Here is a 25,613-nt window from a genome sequence, read left to right as displayed (position 1 = left end):
CATCCGGTATTATTTAGTGTCAGTTAGTCAAACATTTGTCTTAGTATATAGTATATATTTTACCTTTCTATGCATATAAAACACTTAAGAAACGTATGTATTCCAATAATTAAACCACTGCATTGCTTAGTAATAATTGTAGCTTCCATCGAGGCAGGGCCCTTCACATGCTCCATTATTCTCACTTTATCTGTTATTCTTTAAAACTGTTCCGATCGTTGACCAATTGTAGCCTAATGCTTTTCCAATGACCGATGGTGTTTCACCTCTTTCCAAACCCTTTATTATTTGCACTTTATTTTCCAATCATTATCGCTTCCCGTCAATGGAACAGAAACACTGCAGGCAACAGGTCCCAACCTGCACCGGCTCTTGAGATCCGCTAGGTCCCAAGGACCACTGCACTGAATTCCCCGTGTCCTAAACTCCACCGCACTGAGACAGGTTAAACGGGATAAGTGGGGGCTGTGCTGGGTTTGGGTATTTGATCCTCCACAATATTCCGCATGGGAATTTAAACTGGAGGTGGCAGTGTTTTTTTTTTACAAGGTCAAGTTGCGAGCTCGACATCAACCTGGCACGGATGGTATGGGAGTAACTGGATCGCTATCAACCCAGCACAGGAGCGATCTGTCACTAAATTGAACTCAGCAACCTCCATTCTCAAGCCCGGCGCTGATCTCATTGCGCCACCAGCCGACCGGAACAGGGGTGGGGGTCAGGGTGAATCTTACTAAGAAAAATTTAAGCTAAATACAAAGTTAAACACTCAATACAGTGTCAATGGCAACGACTTAAAATGGTGGACGACGTTCTCCTTCCTCGGTTCGTAAGTATGAATTGTCTGTAATTTGGACGTTCGTACCTCGGGGACTAACTGTATTTCAGTGGAGTAAAGGAAATTAAAGTGGTATGAGAGAGGAGCTGGCCAAAATAAGTTGGAAGGAGATACTGGCAGAAATGGCTTGAGTTTCTGGGAAAAATGGGGAAGGTGCAGGGTAGATATATTCCAAAACAAAGAAATACTCTAGAGGTAAAGCAGTACAACTTTGGCTGACAAGGGGAGTCAAATCTAATGTAAAAGCAAACGAGGGCATATAACAAAGAAAAAATTAGGAGGAAGAAAGAGGATTGGGAAGTTTTTAAAAACCTACAGAAGGCAACTAAAAGAATCATTATGGGATAGATGACATATGAAAGCAAGCTAGCAAACGATACCAAGGTGGATTTTCAAATATATAAAAATTAAAAGAGAGATGAGAGTGGAAACAGGTCTGCTAGTAAATGAGGCCTGTGAGATAATAACAGGGTACAAGAAGACAGATGAACTAAGTGAGTATTTTGCATCACTCTTCACTAGAAGACACTAGTAGTGTGCCAGATGGTGAAGGGTGTGAGGGAAGAGAAGTTACAATTACAAGGGAGAAGGTGCTCAAAAAGTTGAAAGATCTAAAAGATACACAAGTCACCCAGATCAGATTAATTGCACCCTAGGGTTTTGAAAGAGATAGTGGTAGCGATTGTGGAGGCATCAGTAATGATCTTTCAAGAAACACTGGACTCTGGCATGGCTCCGGAGGAATGGAAAATTGCAAATGTCACTCCACTCTTTAAGAAAGAAGGGAGGTGGCAGAAAGGAAATTACAGAACAATTAGCCTAACCTCAGTGGTTGGGAAGATGTTGGAGTCAGTTGTTAAGGATGAAGTTATGGAGTGCTTGGTGAAAGAGGATAAGATAGGACAGAGTCAGCATGGCTTCCTTAAGGGAAAATCTTGACTGACGAACTTGGCGGAATTCTTTGAGGAGATTACAAGTAGGATAGACAGATAATGGGGATGCAGTGGATGTTGTATATTTGGATTTTCAGAAGGCCTTTGACAAGGTGCCACACATGAGTCTGCTTACCAAGTTAAGACTCCATGGTATTACAGGAAAGTTAGTAGCATGGTTAGACCATAGGCTGCTCATAGGAGGCAGTGAGTGGGAATAAAAGATCCTTTTCTGATTGGCTGCCAGTGATAGGTGATGTTCCATAGGGGTCGTTGTTGGGATTGCTTCTTTTTATGCTGTGTATTAACAACTTAGATGATGGAACAGATGGCTTTGTTTTCAAGTTTGCAGATGATATGAAGATTGGTGGTGTTGAGGAAACAGGCAGGTTGCAGAAAGGCAGACAGATTAGGAAAAAGGGCAAGTGGCAAATTAAATACAATATTGGAACATGTATGGTACATGGAACATGCATATATTGGAACATGCACTTTGGTAGTAGAAATAAATGTGCAGACTATTTTCTAAATAGGGAGAAAATCCAAAAATCTGAGATGCAAAGGGACTTGGGAGACATTGTGCAACACACCCTAAAGGTTAACTTGCAGACTGACCCAATGGTGAGAAAGGCATATGCAATGTTAGCATTTATTTGAAGAGGTCTAGAATACAAGGCAGGGATGTGATGCTGAGGCTTTAAGATACTGGTGAGGCCTCACCTTGAGATTTGTGAACAGTTCTGGGCTCCTTATCTGAGAAAAGATGTGCTGGCATTGGAGAGGTTCAGAGGAGGTTCACAAGGATGATTCCAAGAATAAAAGGGCCATCACATGAAGAACATTTAATGGCTCTGGACCTGCAGTCGCTGGAATTTAGAAGCATGAGGGGGGAATCTCACTGAAACCTTTCAAATGTTGAAAGGCCTAGAAAAAGCAGATGTGGAAAGGATGTTTCCCACAGTGGGGGACTCCAGGACAAAAGGCCACAGCCTCAGGATAGAGGGGTGTCCACTTCAGAGAGATGTGGAGAAATTTCTTTAGGCAGAAGAGGGGCATCCATTTAAAACAGAGATGTGGAAAAATTGCTATAGGCAGAGGATGGTGAATTTGTGGTATTTGTTACCCCAGGCAGCTGTGGAGGCTACATTGTTCTGTGTATTTAAGGCAGAGATTGGCATCAAAGGTTACGGGGAGAAAGTCAGGGAATGGGGCTAAAGAGGGAGGACCAGCCATGATTGAATGGCGGAGCTGAGTTGACGGGCCGAATGGCTTAATTCTGCTATGTCATATGATCTTATTTCCATAGATACTACTTGATCTGCTAACTTCCAGCAGCACTTTGTGTGTGTTGTTCTAGATTTCCAGCATCTGCAGGATTGCTTGCATTTACCTTTCTGCAAGAGCCAATCTTATCCTTGCTCATAACTGTCTCAAAACAATGTTTTAATGCATTGAATAATATTAAATCTCTGAAATGGCGCCAGCAAACAACATGAGCAATGACGATATCCTTCAGACAGTTCGCAAAACTTTTTTTTTTAAAACACCTTCTTTCAAATATGATTCAGCTACTACGCTGTGTGCAAATGGAACTTCCAATTTACATTTTGATGGTCTGTTTTCGTGCCAATTGAGCGTTCTGGTATTTTGCCATCTCCGAGGGAGTTAGGTGAGATTTGGAGTGGAGTGTGTGGCCTGGAAGTGGGGCACAAGCCCATTTCTTGCCAATCTCAGTGGCGTTCAAGATTGAAATCAACGAAGGCGTGAGTGGAAGGCAAGCGGTTGTCCAATGCCATCTGCCTGCGTTTGACTGCTCTCTCTCTATCTCTCGTTCCTTGCTGTGATAGGAAGGCGCCTACTTTTGACCACTCTCTCCCAGTTCCTCAGTGCTGCTGGTGGATGGTGCCAGAGTTTTGAACAAGGTTTAATTTGTAGATCTGTGTTTTTTTAAATTCCTACTTTGTGAAATTTTGATTGTGGTCCACCGGCTATGCAGTCAACATGCAACAGTGCTAAATTGAACCAAACTGAACATTCCTAGACTGTTTTAATGACTCTGTGATTTGATGATTTATATTGTGTCTTTTTAGCTCTTTTTTGCCGCTTACGCAATTTATTCTTTTTTTGCATGTTGGGTGTTTCATGTTTTCTTTGAATGGATTCCATACGGTTTCATTGTTTTGAGGCTGTGGGAAGATGAATCTCAGGGTTGTATATCGCACAAATACTTTGATAATAAACGTACTTTTGTTTTAAATGTGTTCTATTCATATTAAGAGTAACAACATGCTGATTTTCTGTGCCAGCTATTGTAAAGGAACAGCCTTCAAAGATAATGTTAAGCAATTCTAAACAACACACAAAATGCTGGAGGAAAGTCAGGCAGCATCCATAGAGGGGGACATCTTTATCGGGACAATAATTCCATATCAGAACCTATGCATGAAGCTATTTTCACGCCGTATTTGACGTACATCCAAAATAAAATTCTGTTGACTGCAGTCATTGGCACTTGCTAGAGTATAGAGACAATGGCTGAGGCTTAACCAATCCTAACTACACTTTCACAATGAAAGTCTGAACACTTAATAAAATACAAACACAAATGACAATGATATTAGTAAGAATAGAGAAATCATACCCTGTAACTATTAATCAATTAGTATGATGTCAATGTCTTCATGAGATAGAAGGAAGATCGAAAGACTATACGAAAGGTTGGAAGACTTTTAAAAAAATCTCTGGTAACGCTGACATTGTCATATACACATCTTAAACTTGAAAGCCAAAATTTAGATACAGCATACTCACCTAATGGCAATAACTCTGTGGTTGCCCTTTTCAATCTGCAAATCCCAATTATCTGGGGAATGCAACCTTCACTCAGGAATATTGTATATTGGCTAGAATGGAGTCATTGCCAGAAAACTGACGCCTACAAAAGAAAAGATTTTCTTTTTTTAAAAAAAGTAGCTTTTAACTTTTATATTAAAAAATCATTGCATGGCTCGTTGCTGTGAACTACCAAAAATGTAAACATGCTGTTCTCAATGAGGCCCATTTTATCAAGCAATTGAAGTTCATTTAATGAAAAGTGATTATGTGGAGAATGTGTAAAACTATTTCCCATGTGTAAAGACTCATGCAAAACTGGATGCTACAATAGAAGTTGTTTGGTAAACTCAAAAAGAAGTTGAAATATCACAAAATCATTGGCCGAACAGAATTTGCATGGATGTACCTATCACTACCTAATGCCAGTATTACAAATGAACATATATCAAAATGCAGCAAGTAAACAGTATTAATAAGAAGTGCCTGAAACCCTGCTTACTTAATTCAAAGTAATTTATTGCACTCATTAAATTCCATTGTGATCTGTTTACCTCAAATGCTTTGATCAAATAGAAATTTTTCTAACAAAGCTGGCACACATTACAATAACTGTGACGAAGAGCCCTCTATAATGTTAAGAGATAAGTGTTAGTAATTCAAAAAGCTAAGAGTTCAAGTTTCAGAGGAGTCTCTGGAGAACAAAACTGCCAGCCATTATCATTTAATAGAGAAAGCAATAAAAGGGCTAATAAATAATTTATAAACATGATCAGTGAGTGAAAACAATTACTTAAAATAAATGAGACGAAAACCAGCGAAATATTTGCAACATGTCTCCAACTTCACCTTAGTAGATTGCACAACATACCAAACATAGTAATCATAAATTGCATCTAAATTCCAATGAATCTGGAGCAGAATGAATGTTTCGGAGTTTGTAAATTAATTGTAACAGACTTTTTTGCCCAAAAGGCCTACAGTAATATGTTAAACAAAATAAACTATACTTCCAGACCCTCTCTTCCAATTCTTTCTTCCTTCACTCGCTAGAGCCAATATGAAAATGTCCCCAGTGTTACACCACGGCACTTTATAAAGGTGCAACAATGGAGCCTCTACAATTACTGAGGGTTAAATACCTATTCTCTCTACTTTTCTGTATTCTAGCTGAAAATCACCAATAAGCTAGTGCATATTGTTAAAAATATTCTATATATACAAACACACACACACACACTTTGAATTACTTATCTCAACAGGATTGGGATAGGAAAGTGAAGAGATGTTTTAGCTAATCACAAAGTATTAGCTTGCATTTGGTTTCAAACACTGAAGCTCATGAAAGATACATTGGCCTGAACGTATTGTGCAGATTCACCAGAATGATCCCAAGACTTACACATTTAATGAGATAACAAATTGCATAAACTTGATTTATACTTTCAGCTTAAGAGATCAAAAGACAGTTAAGATTTAACCCCAAATTTAATTGGGGAAATAAAGAAACATTTTCCTCCAACTGCAAGAATCCTGAACAAGAGGGATCAGAAATTAGAGCTAACATTATACAGCCAGATTTTCAGAAGAATCACAAGACACTACTTTGACCATTCAAGATATCAGACTGATCTCTTGCAAAGATGGAATTAAACTATAAAATGAATCAGAAATACTGTATGTAATTAGTTTTGCTACAATAAATGTATGGGACACTGGAAAAATGTTGAATTTCCCCTTGGGGATGAATAAAGTATCTATCTATCTAGAAAATCTGCTGATAGTTGGGATCAAGCACAATTTGATCTTCTTTCACTCTCCATAAGACATAAGAGCAGAATTATGCCATTTGGCCCATAAAATCTGCTCCACCACTCCATCATTTTATTTATTCGCCCTCTGAACCCTATTCTACTGCCTTCTCCCCCTTACTAATCAAGAACTAATAATCTCCATTTTAAATATATCCAACAACTTGGCTTCCATAGCCACCTGTGGCATTGAAGTCCACAGATTCACCACCCTCTGGCCAAAGAAATTCCTCATCTCTGTTCTAAATGGACATTTCTCAATTCTGATGCTGTGCCCTCTGGTCCTAGACTGCCCCACTACAGGAAACAACCTCTCTATGTTCACTCTATCACTATTTCCTTTCACTATTCAATAGGTTTCAAGAGAACATGTCTGGCAAAATATCTATCGGAGGAGATGTCAGTGAAGTCTTCACCATCAACCACGGGTAAAACAGGGATGCATGCGTTCTTGTTCCAACATTGTTCACATTATACCTTGCTGCAATTTTGGAAACAATGGACCATAACTTAGACAAAAGTGTGTACATCAGGACTCGCTCAGATGGAAAACTGTTCAACCTGTCAAAACTCAAAGCCTCAACCAAATCAAGAGAGATTGTGTCAGAGAGCTTCTGTATACAGACACCTCAGCCCTGGTTGCTACTGATGTAAATGTGATTCAAGAAATTGTAGACCGCTTCTTAGTTGCTGCCACTCTTTTTGGCCTAAGAATGTCTCCAAAACCAAACTTTTGTACCAGCCTCCTCCATGTAGTCCCAGTGAGACCCACCCACCAGTCATATCAGTCAATGGGGTAGCGCTGAAATGTTCTGACTCTTTCTCATACTTAGGAAGCGCTGTGACCAACACCAACTCATCAGATCTGTAAGTTGAGAGGAGAATTCAATCAGCTACAAAAGTCTTCGGTGCTTTGCAGAAGCGACTGTGGTCTCACCACAACAATAAAATGGCAACCAAGGCCAAAGTGTATAATACAGCTGTTTTACCATCTCTGCTTTATTCAACTGCAACGAATACATTGTATTGGAAGCACATCAGAAATTGACCAAGACACAACTCAAGAATTTATGCCAAATATTACACATCAAGTGGCAAGAGGGTACCAGATGTGGAGGTGTTAAAATATGCTGAGATTGTCAGTGCAGATTCGCTCATCACAGCTTCTCAGCTGTATTGGACTGGTTATGTCACAAGAATGAGTGATGATCGTTTACACAAAGCTGTTTTCTATGGCCAGCTACATGAAGGAAAGAGGAAGCATGGTGGTCATAAGCTGCGCTACAAAGATGTGCTCAAGCGCCATATCAAGAACACTGACATGAATGTCAACACCTGGGGGAAAGATGCTTTGGACAGAAGAAGTTGGCTCTGCATTGTCAAGAAGTCAATCCCAGCTATCGAGGAGAAAAGGCAGAAGAAATATGAAGCAGGTCATGAACACAGACATTCAGTGCTGGACCAGTTAAATCATAAAAGCAACCGATGTGGGAGACGGTGCTGATCCAATGCTGGTCTTGTGGCCCATAAACGTGCCTGCAGACACTAAACTCTCAGCACAGTCAACATCAAAATCGATGGACAGCTGAAGAAGAAGATGTTTCAATTGGATCCCCTCTCCCCCACCCCCATTCTTCTAAATTCCAGAAAGAACAGGCGCAAGCTATTAAACGCTCTTCATATGTTAACCCTTTCATTCCTGGGTTCATTCACCTGAATCTCCTCTGGACCCTCTTCAATGCTAGCACGTCCTTTCAAAGATCAAGGGCCAAAAATGGCTCACAATAATCTAAGTGTGGTTTTAATCAATGCTTTAAAGTCAAATATCAGTTGTAACTCCACAAGTGAATGGCCCACTTTCATTCCTATGAATCACAGCAAACGATCAGGTATACAAGACTAACTGAGATTCATCAGAGATAAGCGCTTCATATAGTCACTAGTGAGCCAAGAATCCAAATGCTTAAATTCCTTTTACATCCCCACTATTGACTACTTAACACTGAGCGTCATAGGAAGTCATTCCTACCTGTGGCCATCAAACTTTACAACTCCTCCCTCAGAGTGTCAGACACCCTGAGCCAATAGGCTGGTCCTGGACTTATTTCCACCTGACATGATTAACTTATTTTAATTTAATTATTTATGGTTTTATATTGCTATATTTCTTCACTATTCTTGTTTGGTGTGGCTGTAACGAAACCCAATTTCCCTCGGGATCAATAAAGTATGTCTGTCTGTCTGTAAAACACTTATCCCTGAACTTCAATCAGCCTTGTTCTTGTCTCCAAGATCTTGCACTACGCATATTTAGGCGGTGGACACATTGTTCTGCTTGGGCAATACCCACTATTATTATCACTTTATATAATGGGAGCTGTTCATTGATGCGTTTACCACAAAACCATCAATTCTAACCATATTTAATGAACCATAAAATAGAACACTACTCCATCCATAAGTCAATAACAAATGCTTTGCACAGAATAATATATTTCAACATATTTGCCACTTTGAAGGCATTGGTTCCACAGGATGTTCATTCCAAGAACTCTGCACTATGGACTGTTCCATTTGGACAGTCTTTAGACCACAGACTATGGACTGTTAGGCTGTTTTTAGCCCAGGCAAAATATGTTGTCCCTTCAGTGCAAGGAATGATCTAAAAGTGAATGATGGGCACATTGAATCTTGTTCCAGCCAGAAAGAGACTGTGGGAACAGACCACATTCTAGTGTCTTGTCATCATAGGGTTAGTAACACTGACATATCCTAGGGCACCCATTACAGTGAAACTCCAATGTGATACTCAGGAGTATGATAGTCTAGACCGGGGGTCGGCAACCTGCGGCTCCCGAGCCATTTGTGGCTCTTTCACCTCTGTGCTGCGGCTCCCTGTGGCTTTGGGAAATAATTGGTCAGTATTTAATTAAGATGTATTTTATGTTAGTTTGTTAGCTTTTGAAATGTAATTATGGTGATCTTGTACAACCTAAGTGTAGCGACACATTTCCTGCCACATCATAAAACGGCTCCCAATTAGCCAGCATTCCGGCTAAGGGAGATAGCCTACGGGGGTTTGTGAGTACGCGTCTTTTGCAGCATCTGCGTCCATGGGGGCTGGGTTGAGGGAAGCTGAAAAGCAAGGCTGTTTAGTTCGAATAAAGCTATCTTTGACTGCAGTTTACTGACACCGCTACAACGTGTTTTTATCGCTGGCTGTCCAGACGGAAGGTGCTGAAACGCTTTGTCGCGTGTCTGGAAGAAGTGAAAACTTTCCTGGGCAGCAAAGGGCTCACCTTTCCTGAGCTGGAACAGCCAGAGTGGCTGGAAAAGCTACACTTCATGGTAGACATGACAGCGCACCTGAACACGCTGAACACAGCTCTTCAGGGGAAAGGACGTACAGCCCTGCACATGTTGGAGGATGTTTTGGCATTCGAGCGCAAGTTGACAGTGCTTGCCAGAGATTTACAGAAAGGCACTTTGTCTCACTTCCCCAATTTGAGAGAGTTCAAACAAGGTCACGACATGATAATTTCGGAGTATTTACATTCTGCAATCATCGCAATGCAAACATCGTTTGGAAAACGCTTCTGTGAGTTCAGAGAGGAAAAAAACACATTATCCTTCCCGGTCACTCCCTTAAGCATCGATCCTTCCCTACTGAATACGACTGCATTGGCAGGTGTGAGTCAACCTGATCTTGAGATGGAACTGGCCGACATAGCCGACAAAGACATATGGGTGTCCAAGTTTAGACGCTTGACAGCAGACCTTGAAGATGTTGCCCGTCAGAAGGCCGTTCTTGCTCAGAAACACAAATGGAGTGATATTGAAAACCTCACAGATGACAGCTTGCGATCCTGTGTAAGGATGAAGGTGACATCATACAGCCCTGATGTGCAGACGCTGTGCGCTGAGGTCCAGGAGCAGAAATCCCATTAACCAAGTATGATAAATATTTTAATTGCCTATTATTTTACTTATATTCATATTTTTTCATTGTTCAGTGAAATAGTCCTTTCATTTTTCAGGATGACAGCTGGCTGACGTTATTTTTGGTTTGCTGCTGGCGGAAAATTTAAGTTCGGCGTTTTTCATAAATACAAGAAGGACTCAAATAGACATTGAATATTTTACTTAAAAGTAACTTTCAACCCAACGTCTTTTTTTCGGAGTTCAAAATGTTTTTGTTGCATGCAGAAATGTAATTTCGTTTTCTCTGCAGGAGTTCATCAATTTCATAAATGCAACACATTATAGTTTGTTTATACATAGCATAAAGGCAAAAAAAACGTTGTATGCAGTGTTATTTCATTTTAAATGTCAAACGGGTTTTGCGGCTCCCAGTGTTTTCTTTTCTGTGGGAAACGGGTCCAAGTGGCTCTTTCAGTGGTAAAGGTTGCTGACCCCTGGTCTAGACTTACAGAGTTTTCAGTATATTGGATGGTACACTTTATTTCCAAAACATTTTAGATCTTTTTAACAGGTTACAGTTATACAATATTTTTGAAATCGCCCTAATGAGTCAAAATGGATTAATGGGATCTTGCCCACAAGTCATTCAGGAGGATGCATGATGCAAAACTATTAGGGAATTACAAATAGCATATTTAGCCACCCTTCTCCAAAAATATTCCATCACATTTTCCTTTATTTAGGTTTCCTGGTCTCTAATTTTATGTCCAGCTTCTGACTTTAGTACAATTCTTAACGATTCACCTTCGTGTTTGCCAACATTTGCCACTGACAAAAATAGCAGAATTTTTCAAAAGGAAGTCTTCTGTTAATTCAAATGAATATTAAGTCATGACTCTTGCTCAACTTTACTCAGTAATTCACTTCCATGGATACTACAAGGATATCACTACCACAGGTTTTTATTAATTGTACAGCATACAGCACACATCATGAATGGCAGTGATGCTTTACTCCCAGATAAGCTTAATACTTTTTAAGCTCGCTTTGAAAGGGAGAACAGAACTATAGCGGTGAGAATCCCTGCCGCATCTGGTGACAAATCCCCAGGGCCAAAGTGCTTAAGGAAGTAGCCCAAGCAATAGTGGATGCATTAGTGATAATTTTTCAAAACTCCCTAGGCTCTGGTTTAGTTCCTGAGGATTGGAGGGTGGTTAATGAAACCCCACTTTTTAAAAAAGGGAGAGAGAAACCAGGGAATTATAGACCGGCCAGTCGGCTAGTGGGGAAAATGCTAGAGTGGGTTATCAAAGATGGGATAACAGTACATTTGGAAAGAGGTGAAATCATCGGACAAAGTCAGCATGGATTTGTGAAAAGAAAATCATGTCTGACGAATCTTATAGAATTTTTTGAAGATGTAACTAGTAGAGTGGATAGGGGAGAGCCTGTGGATGTGGTGTATTTAGATTTTCAAAAAGCTTTTGACAAGGTCCCACACAGGAGATTAGTGTGCAAACTGAAAGCACACGGTATTGGGGGTATGGTATTGATGTGGATAGAGACTTGGTTGGCAGACAGGAGGCAAAGAGTGGGAGTAAACGGGACCTTTTCAGAATGGCAAGCAGTGACTAGTGGGATACCGCAAGGCTCAGTGCTGGGACCCCAGTTGTTTACAATATATATTAATGATTTAGACGAGGGAATTAAATGCAGCATCTCCAAGTTTGCAGATGACACGAAGCTGGGCAGCGGTGTTAGCTGCGAGGAGGATGCTAAGAGGATGCAGGGTGACTTGGATAGGTTAGGCGAGTGGGCAAATTCATGGCAGATGCAATTTAGTGTGGATAAATGTGAGGTTATCCACTTTGGTTGCAAGAACAGGAAAACAGATTATTATCTGAATGGTGGTCGATTAGGAAAAGGGGAGATGCAATGAGACCTGGGTGTCATTGTACACCAGTCATTGAAGGTGGGCATGCAGGTACAGCAGGCGGTGAAAAAGACAAATGGTATGTTAGCATTCATAGGAAAAGGATTTGAGTACAGGAGCAGAGAGGTTCTACTGCAGTTGTACAAGGCCTTGGTGAGGCCACACCTAGAATATTGTGTGCCGTTTTGGTCCCCTAATCTGAGGAAAGATAGTCTTGCTATAGAGGGAGTACACAGAAGCTTCACCAGATTGATTCCTGGGATGGCAGGACTTTTATATGAAGAAAGACTGGATCGACTAGGCTTATACTCACTGGAATTTAAAAGATTGAGGGGGGGATCTTATTGAAACGTATAAAATTCTAAAGAGATTGGACAGGCTAGATGCAGGAAGATTGCTTCTGATGTTGGGGAAGTCCAGAACGAGGGGTCACAGTTTAAGCATAAAGGGGAAGCCTTTTAGGACCAAGATGAGGAAAAACAACTTCTCACAGAGAGTGGTGAATCTGTGGAATTCTCTGTCACAGGAAACAGTTGAGGCCGGTTCACTGGCTCTATTTAAGAGGAAATTAGATATGGCCCTTGTGGCTAAAGGGATCGGGGGTATGGAGAGAAAGCGGGTACAGGGTTCTGAGTTGGATGATCAGCCATGATCATACTGAATGGCGGTGCAGGCTCGAAGGGCTGCACTTCGAAGGGCCTACTCCTGCACCTATTTTCTATGTTTCTATCTTTCTTGGAGGCCGATGTCAGGTTGTTTTTTCAAGAGTTTCTACCCTTGCAAGGCGACAGGTTCCACTGGAGTACCTGGAAAGGCTCTGAAAACTTGTGCCAACCAACTGGCAGGAGTGTTCAAAGACGTTTTTAATCTCACTGCCAGATGGAAGTCCCCCACCTGCTTCAAAAGGGCAACAATTGTACCAGTTCCCAAGACGAGCAGGGTGAGCTACCTTAATGACTATCATCTAGTAGCACTCACATCTACAGTGATAAAATGCTTTGAGAGGTTGGTTATGGCGAGGGTCAACTCCTGCCTCAGCAAGGACCTGGATCCACTGCAATTTCCTTTATTGCCACAATAAATCTATGATAAACACAATCTCATTGGCTCTCCACATGGTTTTGGATCACCTGGGCAATACAAATACCTTTGTCAGGCTGCTACTTACTGACTATAGCTCAGCATTAAAACACCAATATTCCTACACTTCTGATCAAGAAGCTCCAGAACCAGAACCCAGAGGCACACACTCAACAATTCAGGAACAGCTTCGTCATCCGATTTCAGAATGGACATTGAACCGAAGAACACTTCCTTACTACATTTTTATTTCTATTTTTTGCAGTAATTATTTAACTATTATTAATATATATTTAATGTAATTCCGTTTTTCTTCTGCATTATGTATTGCATTGATATTAAACCTGATTCTGATTTAGACAATATTTAGTTGAGAGACTTGAACAAATGACTGGTCACATGACATATTCAAATAATGAAAAATGCTGCAGACAGAACACATTCAGAGCCTGATCCAAATCTAACTGCTGAGTCATAAGAGATGAATATGTCGCAAAATTAACTTAGAAGGGAACAAGATTGTTAAGGGATAGGAAGTGAATGGGTAAGGTAATGCAACATTGAAAAAGATAAATTACAGATGCAAAGAAATACTTCACAATGAATGATCAGTGGACTTACAAATACAGCAAATACAAAAAAAAAACTCAATAGCAGGTGAATGTTGCAATGAAGTATAACAGAAATCTTTTGAGATGGATAAATTATTAGATGTCAATTCTGTTCTTCATCCATATGTGAAACGAAAATGCTAGAGATGCAGAGTACTTGAAATCTGTTAAACTCAGTGTTTTAAAGACCATAATATCTGTGTCCTTTAGATAGCATTATGCTTGTTGCTATCCAATGCAATGATTTCAGTGATTCAATAATTAACAAATTTCAGGTACTCCGAATTTCAAACACTTTCATTCCAGCAGTTTTCTCATCTACTAATTCTGCAGCCTCAATATACATCTACTCCTCCAGACTTTTCTTCCCTCACCATTACCACCTTCAATTTTGCCATTTAATATCCTTTACTTCTGTCATTTCCCCTGATTTTATTATTTTCTAATTCTTAAAATTATTCAGGCCAAAATTATTTAGAATTAGAAAAGAGTAAAATCGAGGAAAATGAAAGTCAAATTTTAAGAGGTTTTGAAGAAAGCTCAGGTGCAAGCAAAGTATTGAAGTGTAAGCAGAAATAAAAATATATAAATAATATGGTAGCAGTTGTAAAGAAATAATTAGCATTATGAAATAAGATGATATGTTATTTTTCTCTGCTTTTCAATCAAGTTTGATGTGAGGAAAGAAATCTTCCATTTGATATCAAGCAAGGGAAAATCAGCAGATACTGGAAATCCATGAACTGGCATGTTGGAATGGGATGTGGAGTTACACACACAAAATTCTGGAAGAACTCAGCAGAATCAGGAAAAACTCCCATGCCCATTCATCTCCCCCCACTGATTTCCCTTCTGGCATTTATCCTTGCAGGCAGAACAAGTTCCAAACTTGCCCCTAAACCTCCTCACTCACTACCATTCAGGGCCCCAAACAGACCCTCCGGGCAAGGTGGCACTTCACCTGCGAGTCTGTTGGGGTGCTCCTGGTGTGGCCTCCTGTGTATCAGTGAGACCCAATGTAGACAGGGCTTCATCCTCCAGAAAAAGCAGGATCTCTAAGTGGCCAGCCACTTTAACTCCACATCCCATTCCAACATGCCAGTTCATGACCTCCTCTACTGTTGTAATGAAGCCACACTCGGGTTGGAGGAGCAACACCTTATATTTCATTTGGGTAACCTCCAAACTGATGGCATGAACATCAATTTCTGGAACTTCTGGTAACGCACCCCCCCCCCCCATTCACCATTCCCCATTTCCTTTTCTATCATTCACCTCATCTCCTTACCTGCCTCATCACCTCCCTCTGGTGCTCTTCCCCCTTTTCTTTCTTCCATGGCCTTCTGTCCTCTCCTATGACACCCCCTTCTCGAGCCCTGTATCTCTTTCACCAATCAACTTCTTTGCTTTACTCCTCCCCCCACCCTCTAACACCTTGCATTTCTTCCTCTTCTCCTCCCACCCAACTCTGATTCACCTCTTATTTTATCCAGTCCTCACAAAGACTCTCAACCCGAAACATCGACTATACTCTATTCCATAGATGCTGCCTGGCCTGCTAAGTTCCACCAGCATTTTGTGTGTTGCTGCCACCTAATACACTGTCTATGTGCCCTTAAGACTACATTACGCATCTTTTAAAAACACAACAATCAGAACGTTTACACAACCATCTCAGGAATGGTGTCTTACTTTAATAATAATCCAGTAAAATTTGGTTTTGTTTCATGTTACAGATAATTAATTAAAAATGTACGCACTCACTTGCATTGGAGTTCTTCAGCAGAAGGTACAAGCAGAACCATTTTGTTAGAAGACAGCAGCAAAATAACATTTTCTAGTCTGGTTTCCATAGACAACAAAAACAAGATCAACTCCCTACAGTAAACAAATCTCTTGTTCAACAACTGAAGTTGCTTTTCATTCTGCCTGGGCAAGTCACTTACAGGTTTATACTTGTTGTATGGTTGGGCAAGTTCATCCACAGGTGACAAGAGATGTCATCATTTTCCCCCTAACAGCAGTACATTAATAATGTAACAAACAAGAAAGACTAAAAATGGTACTTTGATTCAAAACTTGTCAAAGCCTTTTGTTATGAACTGAACTGTTTTCTATTCTGGCATTTTCCACATTGGATATTGTTAATGACAAAGCCTATTTTGAAGTTTCCTATGTAATTACAGTTAAGATCAAGAATATAATCTTCAATATTCTACTGCAAGCACTGTATAAATGGAACTGATGTGTAGATTTGGTTATAAAAATACAATATTAAGGCTCTCAGTTAAATTTAAATTAAATACTGACACTTTCCAAGAATACTTCAACTTTTTTTTTAAAGGTTTATCAAAAAGCTCCATAATATAAAGAGCATGTTATACCTCAGAACCACTTGATTTACAAAAAAATGCTCCCCTGGAAAATAAGTGTAATTTTGTAAATCCAAAAGGCTGGGCAAATGCATCATCCTTGTAATTAGTTGGTGGTTAATCAACAGATGTGCAGATTTTAAAATGTGTGCCTAAAATAGTCAATCACGAAAACTTGAAAATCTTGGAATTCCTGTACTGAGCAAGCTGAAAAGCAATTCACTTCCCTCCAGAACCACAATAAAACACAGATTTGTGTTTTATTTTCAAACTAGAATTATTTTGAAGTTAGTTTAATGTTGCTGAACCGTGTAGTTACTGAAAATAGCTAACCAGTTGGAATACAGGTTTCCCCCACTATTCGAAAGTACAGTGTTCCTATGAAACGGTTCGTAAGCCAGAATGTCGTAAAGAGAAGAAGCAATTACCATTTATATGGAAAAAATTTGTGAGCGTTCACAGACCCAAAAACTAACCTATCAAATCATGCCAAATAACACATAAAACCTAAAATAACAGTAACATATAGTAAAAGCAGGAATGATCTCATAAATACACAGCCTATATAATGTAGGAATACTTTTCTGCAATTATTGCAGCACTGTCCCAACGCAGTAAAAATCTCACACAAACACTCCTGGCAGCACTCACGGCAAAAACACATGGCGCTAGCACTCGCGGCTGAAGCACTCTTTCCAGTAACCTTTAAGCTATGAAGCTACCAAATAACACATAAAAGCCTATATAAGGTAGAAATAATCTATTTCATATGGCTTTGAGAGATTCTGGCAGTTTTGGCAGTTGGACTGTGCAATCAAGTCAATCAAGATTTGAATCACTCAGCAGAAAGCTGTTGATTAGACAATCAAAATTTGAATAGCTCAGACTCAGCAGAAAGCAGCTGATTGGGCAATCAAGGTCAGGTGACCAAGCAGTTTGAAAAGCTCAAACAAATAAATAGAGGGTCACCTCAAGCAGAGTGGCCTGTGGAAAGCGGCCAGTGAAGGAGTGGAGATTTGAGGCTTTGACGAGAAGAGGCGGAGGATGAGCTTGTTCCCAGTTAATCTTTACAATGCCTCCTGAGACTGTGATGTGCCTCTCCTGTGAGATGTGCCTCTCCTGTGAACTCCCCTCTCCAGCAGAGTCAGATCTGCCAGAAGTGCATACGGCTGGGTGATCTGGAAGACCGTGTGAGGAATCTGGAGCAGTGACTGGATGACCTTCGACTCATAAGGGAGAATGAGGCAGTCATAGATGAGAGCTACAGGGAGGTAGTCACACCTAGGCTGCTGAAAGCAGGTCATTGGGTGACAGTCCGAGGGGGGAAAGCGAAGGAGAGTAGACAGGTAGTCCAGAGCACTCCTGTAGCCATTCCCCTGAATAATAAGTTTACCGTCCTGGATGCTGTTGGTGAGGCAAACAGGAGATTTTGTGGATGTGAGAAGGAAACCTGCATGGTTTGTTGCCTCCTGGATGCCAGGGTCCGGGATGTCTCAGACCGGGTGCATGACATCCTGGTATGAGAGGGACAGCAACCAGAAGTTGTGATACATGTTGGGACCAACGACATAGGCAGGAAGAGGGATGAGGTCCTGAAGCGTGAGTTTTGGGAACTAGGCAGAAGGCTGAAGAACAGGACCTTTAGGGTGGCGTTCTCAAGATTGCTGCCAGTACTACGTGATAGTGATGGTAAGAACTGGAGGAGATGGCATTTCAATGTGTGGCTGAGGAGTTGGTGCAAGGGGCAGGATTTTAGATTTTTGGACCATTGGGATCTCTTCTGGGGAAGGTGGGACCTGTACAGACTGGATGGGTTGCACCTGAACTTGAGGGGGAGCAATATCCTTGCTGGTAGGTTTGCTAGCAAACTAATTTGCAAGGGGGACGGGACCCGGAGCAATACAGTAGTGAAAGAACTGCATGGAATAATGCCAGATCTAACATATAGAGAGGCTTTGAGGGAAGAGCAGCAGAATAAAGGTAGTAAGCTAGAAGGGCTAAAGTGTGTGTAAAGTGTGTGTGTACTTCAATGCAAGAAGCATCAGGAACAAAGGTGATGAACTGAGAGCTTGGATACATACATGGAATTATGATGTAGTGGCCATTACGGAGACTTGGCTGGCACCAGGGCAGGAATGGATTCTCAATATTCCTGGATTTCAGTGTTTTAAAAGGGATAGAGAGGGGAGAAAGGGGAGGAGAGGTGGCATTACTGGTCAGGGATACTATTATAGCTGCAGAAAGGGTGGGTAATGTAGCAGGATCCTCTTTTGAGTCAGTATGGGTGGAAGTCAGGAACAGGAAGGGAGCAGTTACTCTACTGGGGGTATTCTATAGGCCCCCTGGTAGCAGCAGAGATACCGAGGAGTAGATTGGGAGGCAGATTTTGGAAAGGTGCAAAAATAACAGGGTTGTTATCATGGGTGACTTTAACTTCCCTAATATTGATTGGATCTTGATTAGTTCCAACGGTTTAGATAGGGCAGAGTTTAAGTGTGTCCAGGATGGATTCCTGTCACAGCATGTTGACAGGCCGACTAGGGGAAATGCCATACTAGATCTAGTATTAGGTAACAAACTGGGTCAGGTCACAGATCTGTCAGTAGGTGAGCACCTGGGGGACAGTGATCACTGCTCCCTGACCTTTAGCATTATCATGGAAAAGGATAGAATCAGAGGGGACAGGAAAAATTTTAATTGGGGAAGGGCAAATTATGAGGCTATAAGGCTAGAACTTGCAGGTGTGATCTACGTGGATTTTAGGCATTTGACGAAGTTCCGCACGGTAGGCTTATTCAGAAAGTTAGAAGGCATGGGATCCAGGGAAGTTTGGCCAGGTGGATTCAGAAACGGCTTGTCTGTAGAAGGCACAGGGTCGTGGTGGAGGGAGTACATTCAGATTGGAGGGTTGTGACTAGTGGTGTCCTACAAGGATCTGTTCTGGGACCTCTATTTTTTTGTGATTTTCATTAATGACCTGGATGTGGGGGTAGAAGGGTGGGTTGGCAAGTTTGCAGACGACACAAAGGTTGGTGGTGTTGTAGACAGAGTAGAGGATTGTCGAAGATTGCAGAGAGACATTGATAGGATGCAGAAGTGGGCTGAGAAGTAGCAGATGGAGTTCAACCCGGAGACGTGTGAGATGGTACGCTTTGGAAGGACAAACTCCAAGGCAGAGTACAAAGTAAATGGCAGGATACTTGGTAGTTTGGAGGAACAGAGTGATCTGGGGGTACATGTCCACAGATCCCTAAAAGTTGCCTCACAGGTAGATAGAGTAGTTAAGAAAGCTTATGGGTTGTTAGCTTTCATAAGTCGAGGGATAGAGTTTAAGAGACGTGATGTAATGATGCAGCTCTATAAAACTCTGGTAAGGCCACACTTGGAGTACTGTGTCCAGTTCTGGTTGCCTCAGTACAGGAAGGATGTGAAAGCACTGGAAAAGGTACAGAGGAGATTTACCAGGATGCTGCCTGGTTTAGAGAGTATGGATTATGATCAGAGATTAAGGGAGCTAGGCCTTTGCTCTTTGGAGAGAAGAAGGATGAGGAGACATGATAGAGGTGTATAAGATTTTAAGAGGAATAGACAGAGTGGACAGCGAGCACCTCTTCCCCAGGGCACCACTGCTCAGTACAAGAGGAAATGGCTTTAAGGTAAGAGGAGGGAAGTTCAAGGGGGATATTAGAGGAAGTACTCAGTGGTTGGTGCGTGGAATGCACTGCCTGAGTCAGTGGTGGAGGCAGATACACTAGTGAATTTTAAGAGACAACCAGACAGGTATATGGAGGAATTTAAGGTGGGGGGGGGGGGGGGGTTATATGTGAGGCAGGGTTTGAGGGTCGGCACAACATTATGGGCCGAAGGGCCTGTAATGTGTTGTACTATTCTATGTTCTATAATCTATAGTGTAGTTTCATTTACTGGAATCAGGAAGACAGTGAGCACACTGATGATGTTGTGTTAGGCCGAGTCGTCAGAGGTTGGGGTGGTGGGAGGTAGAGGAGACTGGGGAGTCATCATCGCCTGTTTCCATCAGGGCAGGCAGGACACCTACTTCTATGTCTGCCTGCCTCGATGTTGAAGGTTGAGGTTCATCATCTGCTGTGGCTGATGTGGAAGGCTTGTAAAATGACAGTATGCTTGACTGCTTAGCCTCGCGCATTTTTCTATCGTACATTTCTTTGTAAGCACTCAAACCAACCTGCAAATATGCCTTAGATCTATGTACCTTTTCAAAATTAAAGTCATACTTTTCTGCAATCATTACAGCGTGGTCAATCACAGCGAAAATCTCACGCAATTGTTTCACGTTCAGTTCCTGGACAACTTCATTTTTGGGCTGTTCGCTACTGTGTTTAGCTTCAATTGTTATCCTTTTCTCTTCATCAGCTCTTCATCTGTCAGTTCTTGGTCATGGGATGCCAAAACCTCTTCAACATCATTTTCGTTAACTTCCACAAACCCTTAGCCAAACTCACTATGTCCTTACTTCATTCACCACGATCGAAACGCTTAATTATGTCTAGTTTTACACTGTGTAACACCCTTACGCGCACTTTTAGGCTTTTCTGATACCTTAGATCCCATTTTGCTAATGGATGCACAAAATAAATCGACATAAAGCACAGATGCTCACAGGTACATGTTTAAGCAATGCCGGCTAGAATGCAGTTCCAGGGGAGGAACTTAGCTGCTTGGCGCGCGCACGCTGGCTTTTTTCGTGTGCTACTTTTTTTAGTAACAGTGAAAACACCTAATGTTAGCGAAAACAGGTAACTAATATAGGTCTTTCGTAACAGTGAGGTGTCATAAAGCGAATGTTCGAAAAATCGGGGGACACCTGTAGCATAAAGGAAACATTCAGATAAACTTAGCTCTTACTCAAAGAATAACTCATGCTCATCAACTACACTGAGTACGTCAGTGGTCATACACCTGACTATGATTCTAATTTTCAAGAACCTAGACTGATGTAGCCCAAATAATTCACTTCCATTTATTGTAGCTTTACCGTAAAATATCCTTAAGCAATTTCAACCGTCTGGAGATAGCCCGAAGCTTCCCTTGTAAATGACCCAGATTCAGAAAAGATATACATAAAGAACATTATACAGTAAAAGAAGAAAAAAAACAATCAGTGAAAAGGAAATTGTAGAAAACAAGAGGAAACCACCACAAAAAGGTTGATTATAGAGTCTCTGCCTCTCCGCATGATCATTGCTCCTCATCTTATCCACCTCTATCAGGTCGCCTCTCATCCTCCATCGCTCCAAAGAGAAAAGGCCAAGTTCACTTGACCTATTCTCATAAACAAGCATCATCCTGAACATTAAGGGACTGAGAAGTATGATAGAACAGAAGGTTCTCGGAGTAGGAGTTCCTAATTCATTGATCAAAGATAGGGCATTATGTTGAAGTTTTATAAGATTTTGGTGAAGCCTAATCTGGAGCATTGTGGCCCGTTTTTGTCACCTACGTCCAGGAAAGATGTAAATACGATTGAAAGAGTACAGAGAAAATTTACATGGATGTTGCCAGGATTCAAGGACCTGAATGTGAAGGAAAGATTGAATATGTTAATGCCTTTATTCCTCTGATTACTTGTGTTACTGTTTTTGTTGGAGGGGGAGAAAACAGGAACTCCTGTGAGTGGTACTCTATAATCGACCTGAAATTGTTCCCTTTTGTCCTAGAATCCCCTACCATGGGAAATATCTTTACCATATCTAATCTGTTCAAGCCTTTTAACATTTGAAATGTTTCTATGTGATTCCCCCCTCATTCTCCTGAACTCCAGGAATGAAAAGGTTACCATATGTTACAGGCAGTGCGCACCCCGAACAGCCTCTATATAAATTAATGGTAATTGCTTCTTTGCTTTACACCATTTCAGCTTATGAAAGGTTTCACAGGAACGCTCTACTTTTGGATAGTGGGGGAAACCTGCACAGTCGCTGTTGCATTACCTCACTTCTAATGACTGTGTCCAACTCCTGAGAAAATACAGAGGTAAAAAATCCAATGAAGATCCCCATCTAGTTGCAAAGTGATCCCCTATACAAACATCAATTTCAAAAATTCTGTCTTGCCAAGAAAGCAGAAATGAGATGCCAACCTACTTCTTAATTACTCCTAACCACTATAAAGAGTTTAGCATTGAACTGGTACCCAGCAAAGTTTTGTTGAAATTTAAGCTTCGCAAACAGACCTTATAATGCACATAAGGGAATTTCAATGTAATGCTCTTGGATTTCATATTCCAGGATCAGACATTACATCTTGTTCCTCTATCCTATTTATAAAATGAAAGAATCAATCTGTTACAAATAGTGAATGCTCTACAGCTGTTACATGGAAAAGCAAGGGTGGTTTTAGCCAAGTACTGACTATGTGGTAAAATTTTACTTACAAAACAGCAACTATAAGAAAATAAACTCAATTACTCATTTATTCAATTACTCAATAAACTCATTTCTAGAGTTATGAAAACTGACTCAATACTTTACAGAAGGGAAAACAGCCTTGTAATCCTGCATTACAATCCTGCCTTGTAATCCCGCATTTCTATCAGCTTCACTTAACCAAGACATTTAAAAGTATACACAGTGCACATGCAGTTTCATTGCTCTAACTTGTGTCTCAATCTTTCTTAGCAAGACGCTGCATCTCATTTCCAATGAGCTTCCAGCCAGAGTAAAGTTAATCTACAGGACAACAGGAAACCACTTAACCTTCATCTCCAGACCAGAAGCAGTCACTTCAACTGCAGGATACCTACAATGCTAATGATGCATATATCTGGAGGTCAAGCCCCAAGTAATTGTGGACAACATTCAATAAAACATAGAAAATAATGCCTCTGAGTCAACTGTTCAACTGCACAACATCCTTTGATAATAAAGGTTTATATTGAGTCCATGATAAATGTGGACAACATCCCACAGGAAAGGTAGGCATCAACATTATTGCCTTATCTGTACTAACAAGACATTCAGCAGTTGGAGGCAAAGTTGCTTAAGTGAGATAACTCTGAAAATAACTCAGCATCAGCATCTACAAGCTATCAGTCATTTTCATTGTCCGGTGTCCTCCACAGCAAGGCTATAATCAGGTATCTGAAAGGGCACCTAGAGATACCAACAGTAGTGATACTGAAAATTGCACCAATCTAGCTTTACAGTTTTGAAGACTACACAAATGTAGACTATTATGCAAAAAGATTACATGATATACACAAAATTAAAGAAAAATGGCAATCAGAAAGAAACATTAAACTTGCCTCCAGACTACGCAGGTAAAAGCTTCCTTTGCAATGGCTTCAGGTGGTTGATTTCCTCTCAAAATAAAACAATACACTTTATCTTGTCAGTTAATATAACCCATAAATTACAATGATTTGTGACTAACACCAAAAGTTTTGACACTAATTGAGAACGTAATAATTCACTGCCTCTACGATTTTCACCAACTGTTTATGTCAACTGAACTTCACTGACAAAATTTTCAAATCATGAACTGTTCTGAGCAGGAACATGAGCACAGAGGATATTATGACATCATTTCAACATTATGACGTATAACCGCATTGTCTAGTAATTGTTGACCAAATAATTGCAGCTGTATTAGTATTTCAACAGCAAATTCAGAAAAAATTAAACAATATCAGAGGTTGAGGACAATGAAAATCCATACATAGCAAGTACATGACTATGCTATACAATTTTACTTCCAAATCATCCACTATAACAAAATAAGCTATTGTAGTGTTGTGAAGGCTGACTCAATATTTCACAGCAGGGAAAACAACCCTGTTATCCTGCCTGTGGTGAACTACATGTACCTGTCTGCACATGCCCCTCCACTGACTGCTCCTGTGGCTCCTCCCACAGACCCCAGTATAAAGGCGATTGGAGCCACAGACCCTTCCTCAGTCTCCAGGATGTCGTGTGATGGTCACTTGCTGCTTGTGCTTTCTTCCAGACAATAAAAGCCTACCTTAACCCACGTCTCAGAGTTATTGATGGTGCATCACTGCCTTACATACATTTCTATCAACTTCACTTAACAAAGACATTTAAAAATATACACAATACACATGCAGACAAGCATTAGCAAGCATTTATGTTTCCAAGTCTGTTTCTCCAGTAGTATCTCAAAATTCAGTTTCATAGCACAAGGTGAAGAAGTCATGAAGCACTGACATAACATTCCATGAGTCACGGAAAATAGTGAATAGACCTTTACCTGAGACAAGGTCTATTACATTGAATTTTGCATTGCGTAGTTCCCTTTTGTTCGAATGAGTATCTTTTGAGATATTACTAATATCACACATTCTTATTAAAATATGTACCTTTTAATTCAGTAACATGCAAAAAACTGTGGATTCCAGAAATCTGAAATTAAAAAAAAATGTTTGAGATATTTCTAACTTACAAGTTGAGGAAATAATAATGGTGCATTGCAATACAAAATGGAGTAAAACTCCAATAATCTGACATCCGTTACTTGGAAATTCTAACAGCTTGTTCACCCATTAGGTTTGGGCCAGGTGACCAGAGTACGAAGAGCATACAGCCTGAGCCTGGACTGTAGACCAGATGGGCAGGGAGAACTGTGAATGGAGTTCAGAACACCAGCAGTCAGAAGCACGGGTAAGTTTGCAGTGCATGCTTATTGCTACTTTAAGAAACAACAGGTTCACTAGAAAACTAATGATTTTACTGTGTAATAATAGGTAAAATTGCAATACAAATATATTGCAATGTAATTAGGAATGTTTTTGGAAAGTTGGCAAAAATTTGCCGAACCAGCATTGAGTCTCAAAGGTGCCAAATTATTGGAGTGTTACTCTAGAATGGTCTGAAGCTGAAAAATAGCAAATGCAATCTCTGCCACCAAATGCTATGTGAATAAACCTAAACATTTTTTGAGCTCAACTTGGCTTTAGGAAGCATGCAAGTTCCTAAAGAAAGGTAAGATGAATTTCAACAGAACATGGCAGGTGTTAACAGTAACTGGTTTTTTGATAATCACAAACAAGAGAAAATCCGTAGATGCTGAAAATCCAAGCAACACATACAAAATACAGGAGGAAATCAGCAGGCCAGGCACTATCTATGGTAAAAATGTACAGCTGACATGTCAGGCCAAGATGCCAACTGTACTTTCTTTCCCCATAGACGCTGTCTGACTTGCTGAGTTAGAAACATAGAAAAGCTACAGCACAATACAAGCTCTTCGGCCCACAAAGCTCTGCCGACATTTCCTTATCTTAGAA

At 40.7% G+C, this 25,613-nt stretch overlaps 2 protein-coding genes across 4 annotated transcripts in view; one reads left to right on the top strand and one right to left on the bottom strand.

Annotated features, from left to right (window-relative positions):
• The window catches only part of spopla (speckle type BTB/POZ protein like a), a 74,166-nt gene extending 58,400 nt beyond the window's left edge, over positions 1-15,766 (bottom strand). Inside the window, exons 1-2 of one of the 3 annotated variants that reach the window (XM_059970243.1) lie at positions 15,723-15,766; positions 4,582-4,705 (exon numbers count right to left, since the gene is read on the bottom strand). The gene's annotated coding sequence lies outside the window, so the exon portion shown is untranslated. The remainder of the gene's footprint in view (positions 1-4,581; positions 4,706-15,722) is intronic. The other 2 variants (XM_059970241.1, XM_059970242.1) reach the window with 2 other exon arrangements.
• On the top strand, positions 9,479-10,786 carry LOC132393726 (general transcription factor II-I repeat domain-containing protein 2-like). The gene is made up of 2 exons (XM_059969130.1): positions 9,479-10,365; positions 10,451-10,786. The coding sequence occupies exon 1, from the start codon at positions 9,759-9,761 to the stop codon at positions 10,359-10,361; it is 603 nt and encodes a 200-aa protein (XP_059825113.1). The 5' UTR covers positions 9,479-9,758; the 3' UTR covers positions 10,362-10,365; positions 10,451-10,786.
• Positions 15,767-25,613: the final 9,847 nt, after the last annotated feature.

This window comes from Hypanus sabinus, chromosome 5, assembly GCF_030144855.1.
Source record: "Hypanus sabinus isolate sHypSab1 chromosome 5, sHypSab1.hap1, whole genome shotgun sequence".
Classification (NCBI taxonomy): domain Eukaryota; kingdom Metazoa; phylum Chordata; class Chondrichthyes; order Myliobatiformes; family Dasyatidae; genus Hypanus; species Hypanus sabinus.
This window is presented reverse-complemented; position numbering and strand designations above follow the sequence as displayed.

What these genes read in the sequence shown, in the direction of transcription:
- LOC132393726 (XM_059969130.1), top strand. Translation starts at nt 9,759, where the DNA reads ATGGTAGACATGACAGCGCACCTGAACACGCTGAACACAGCTCTTCAG.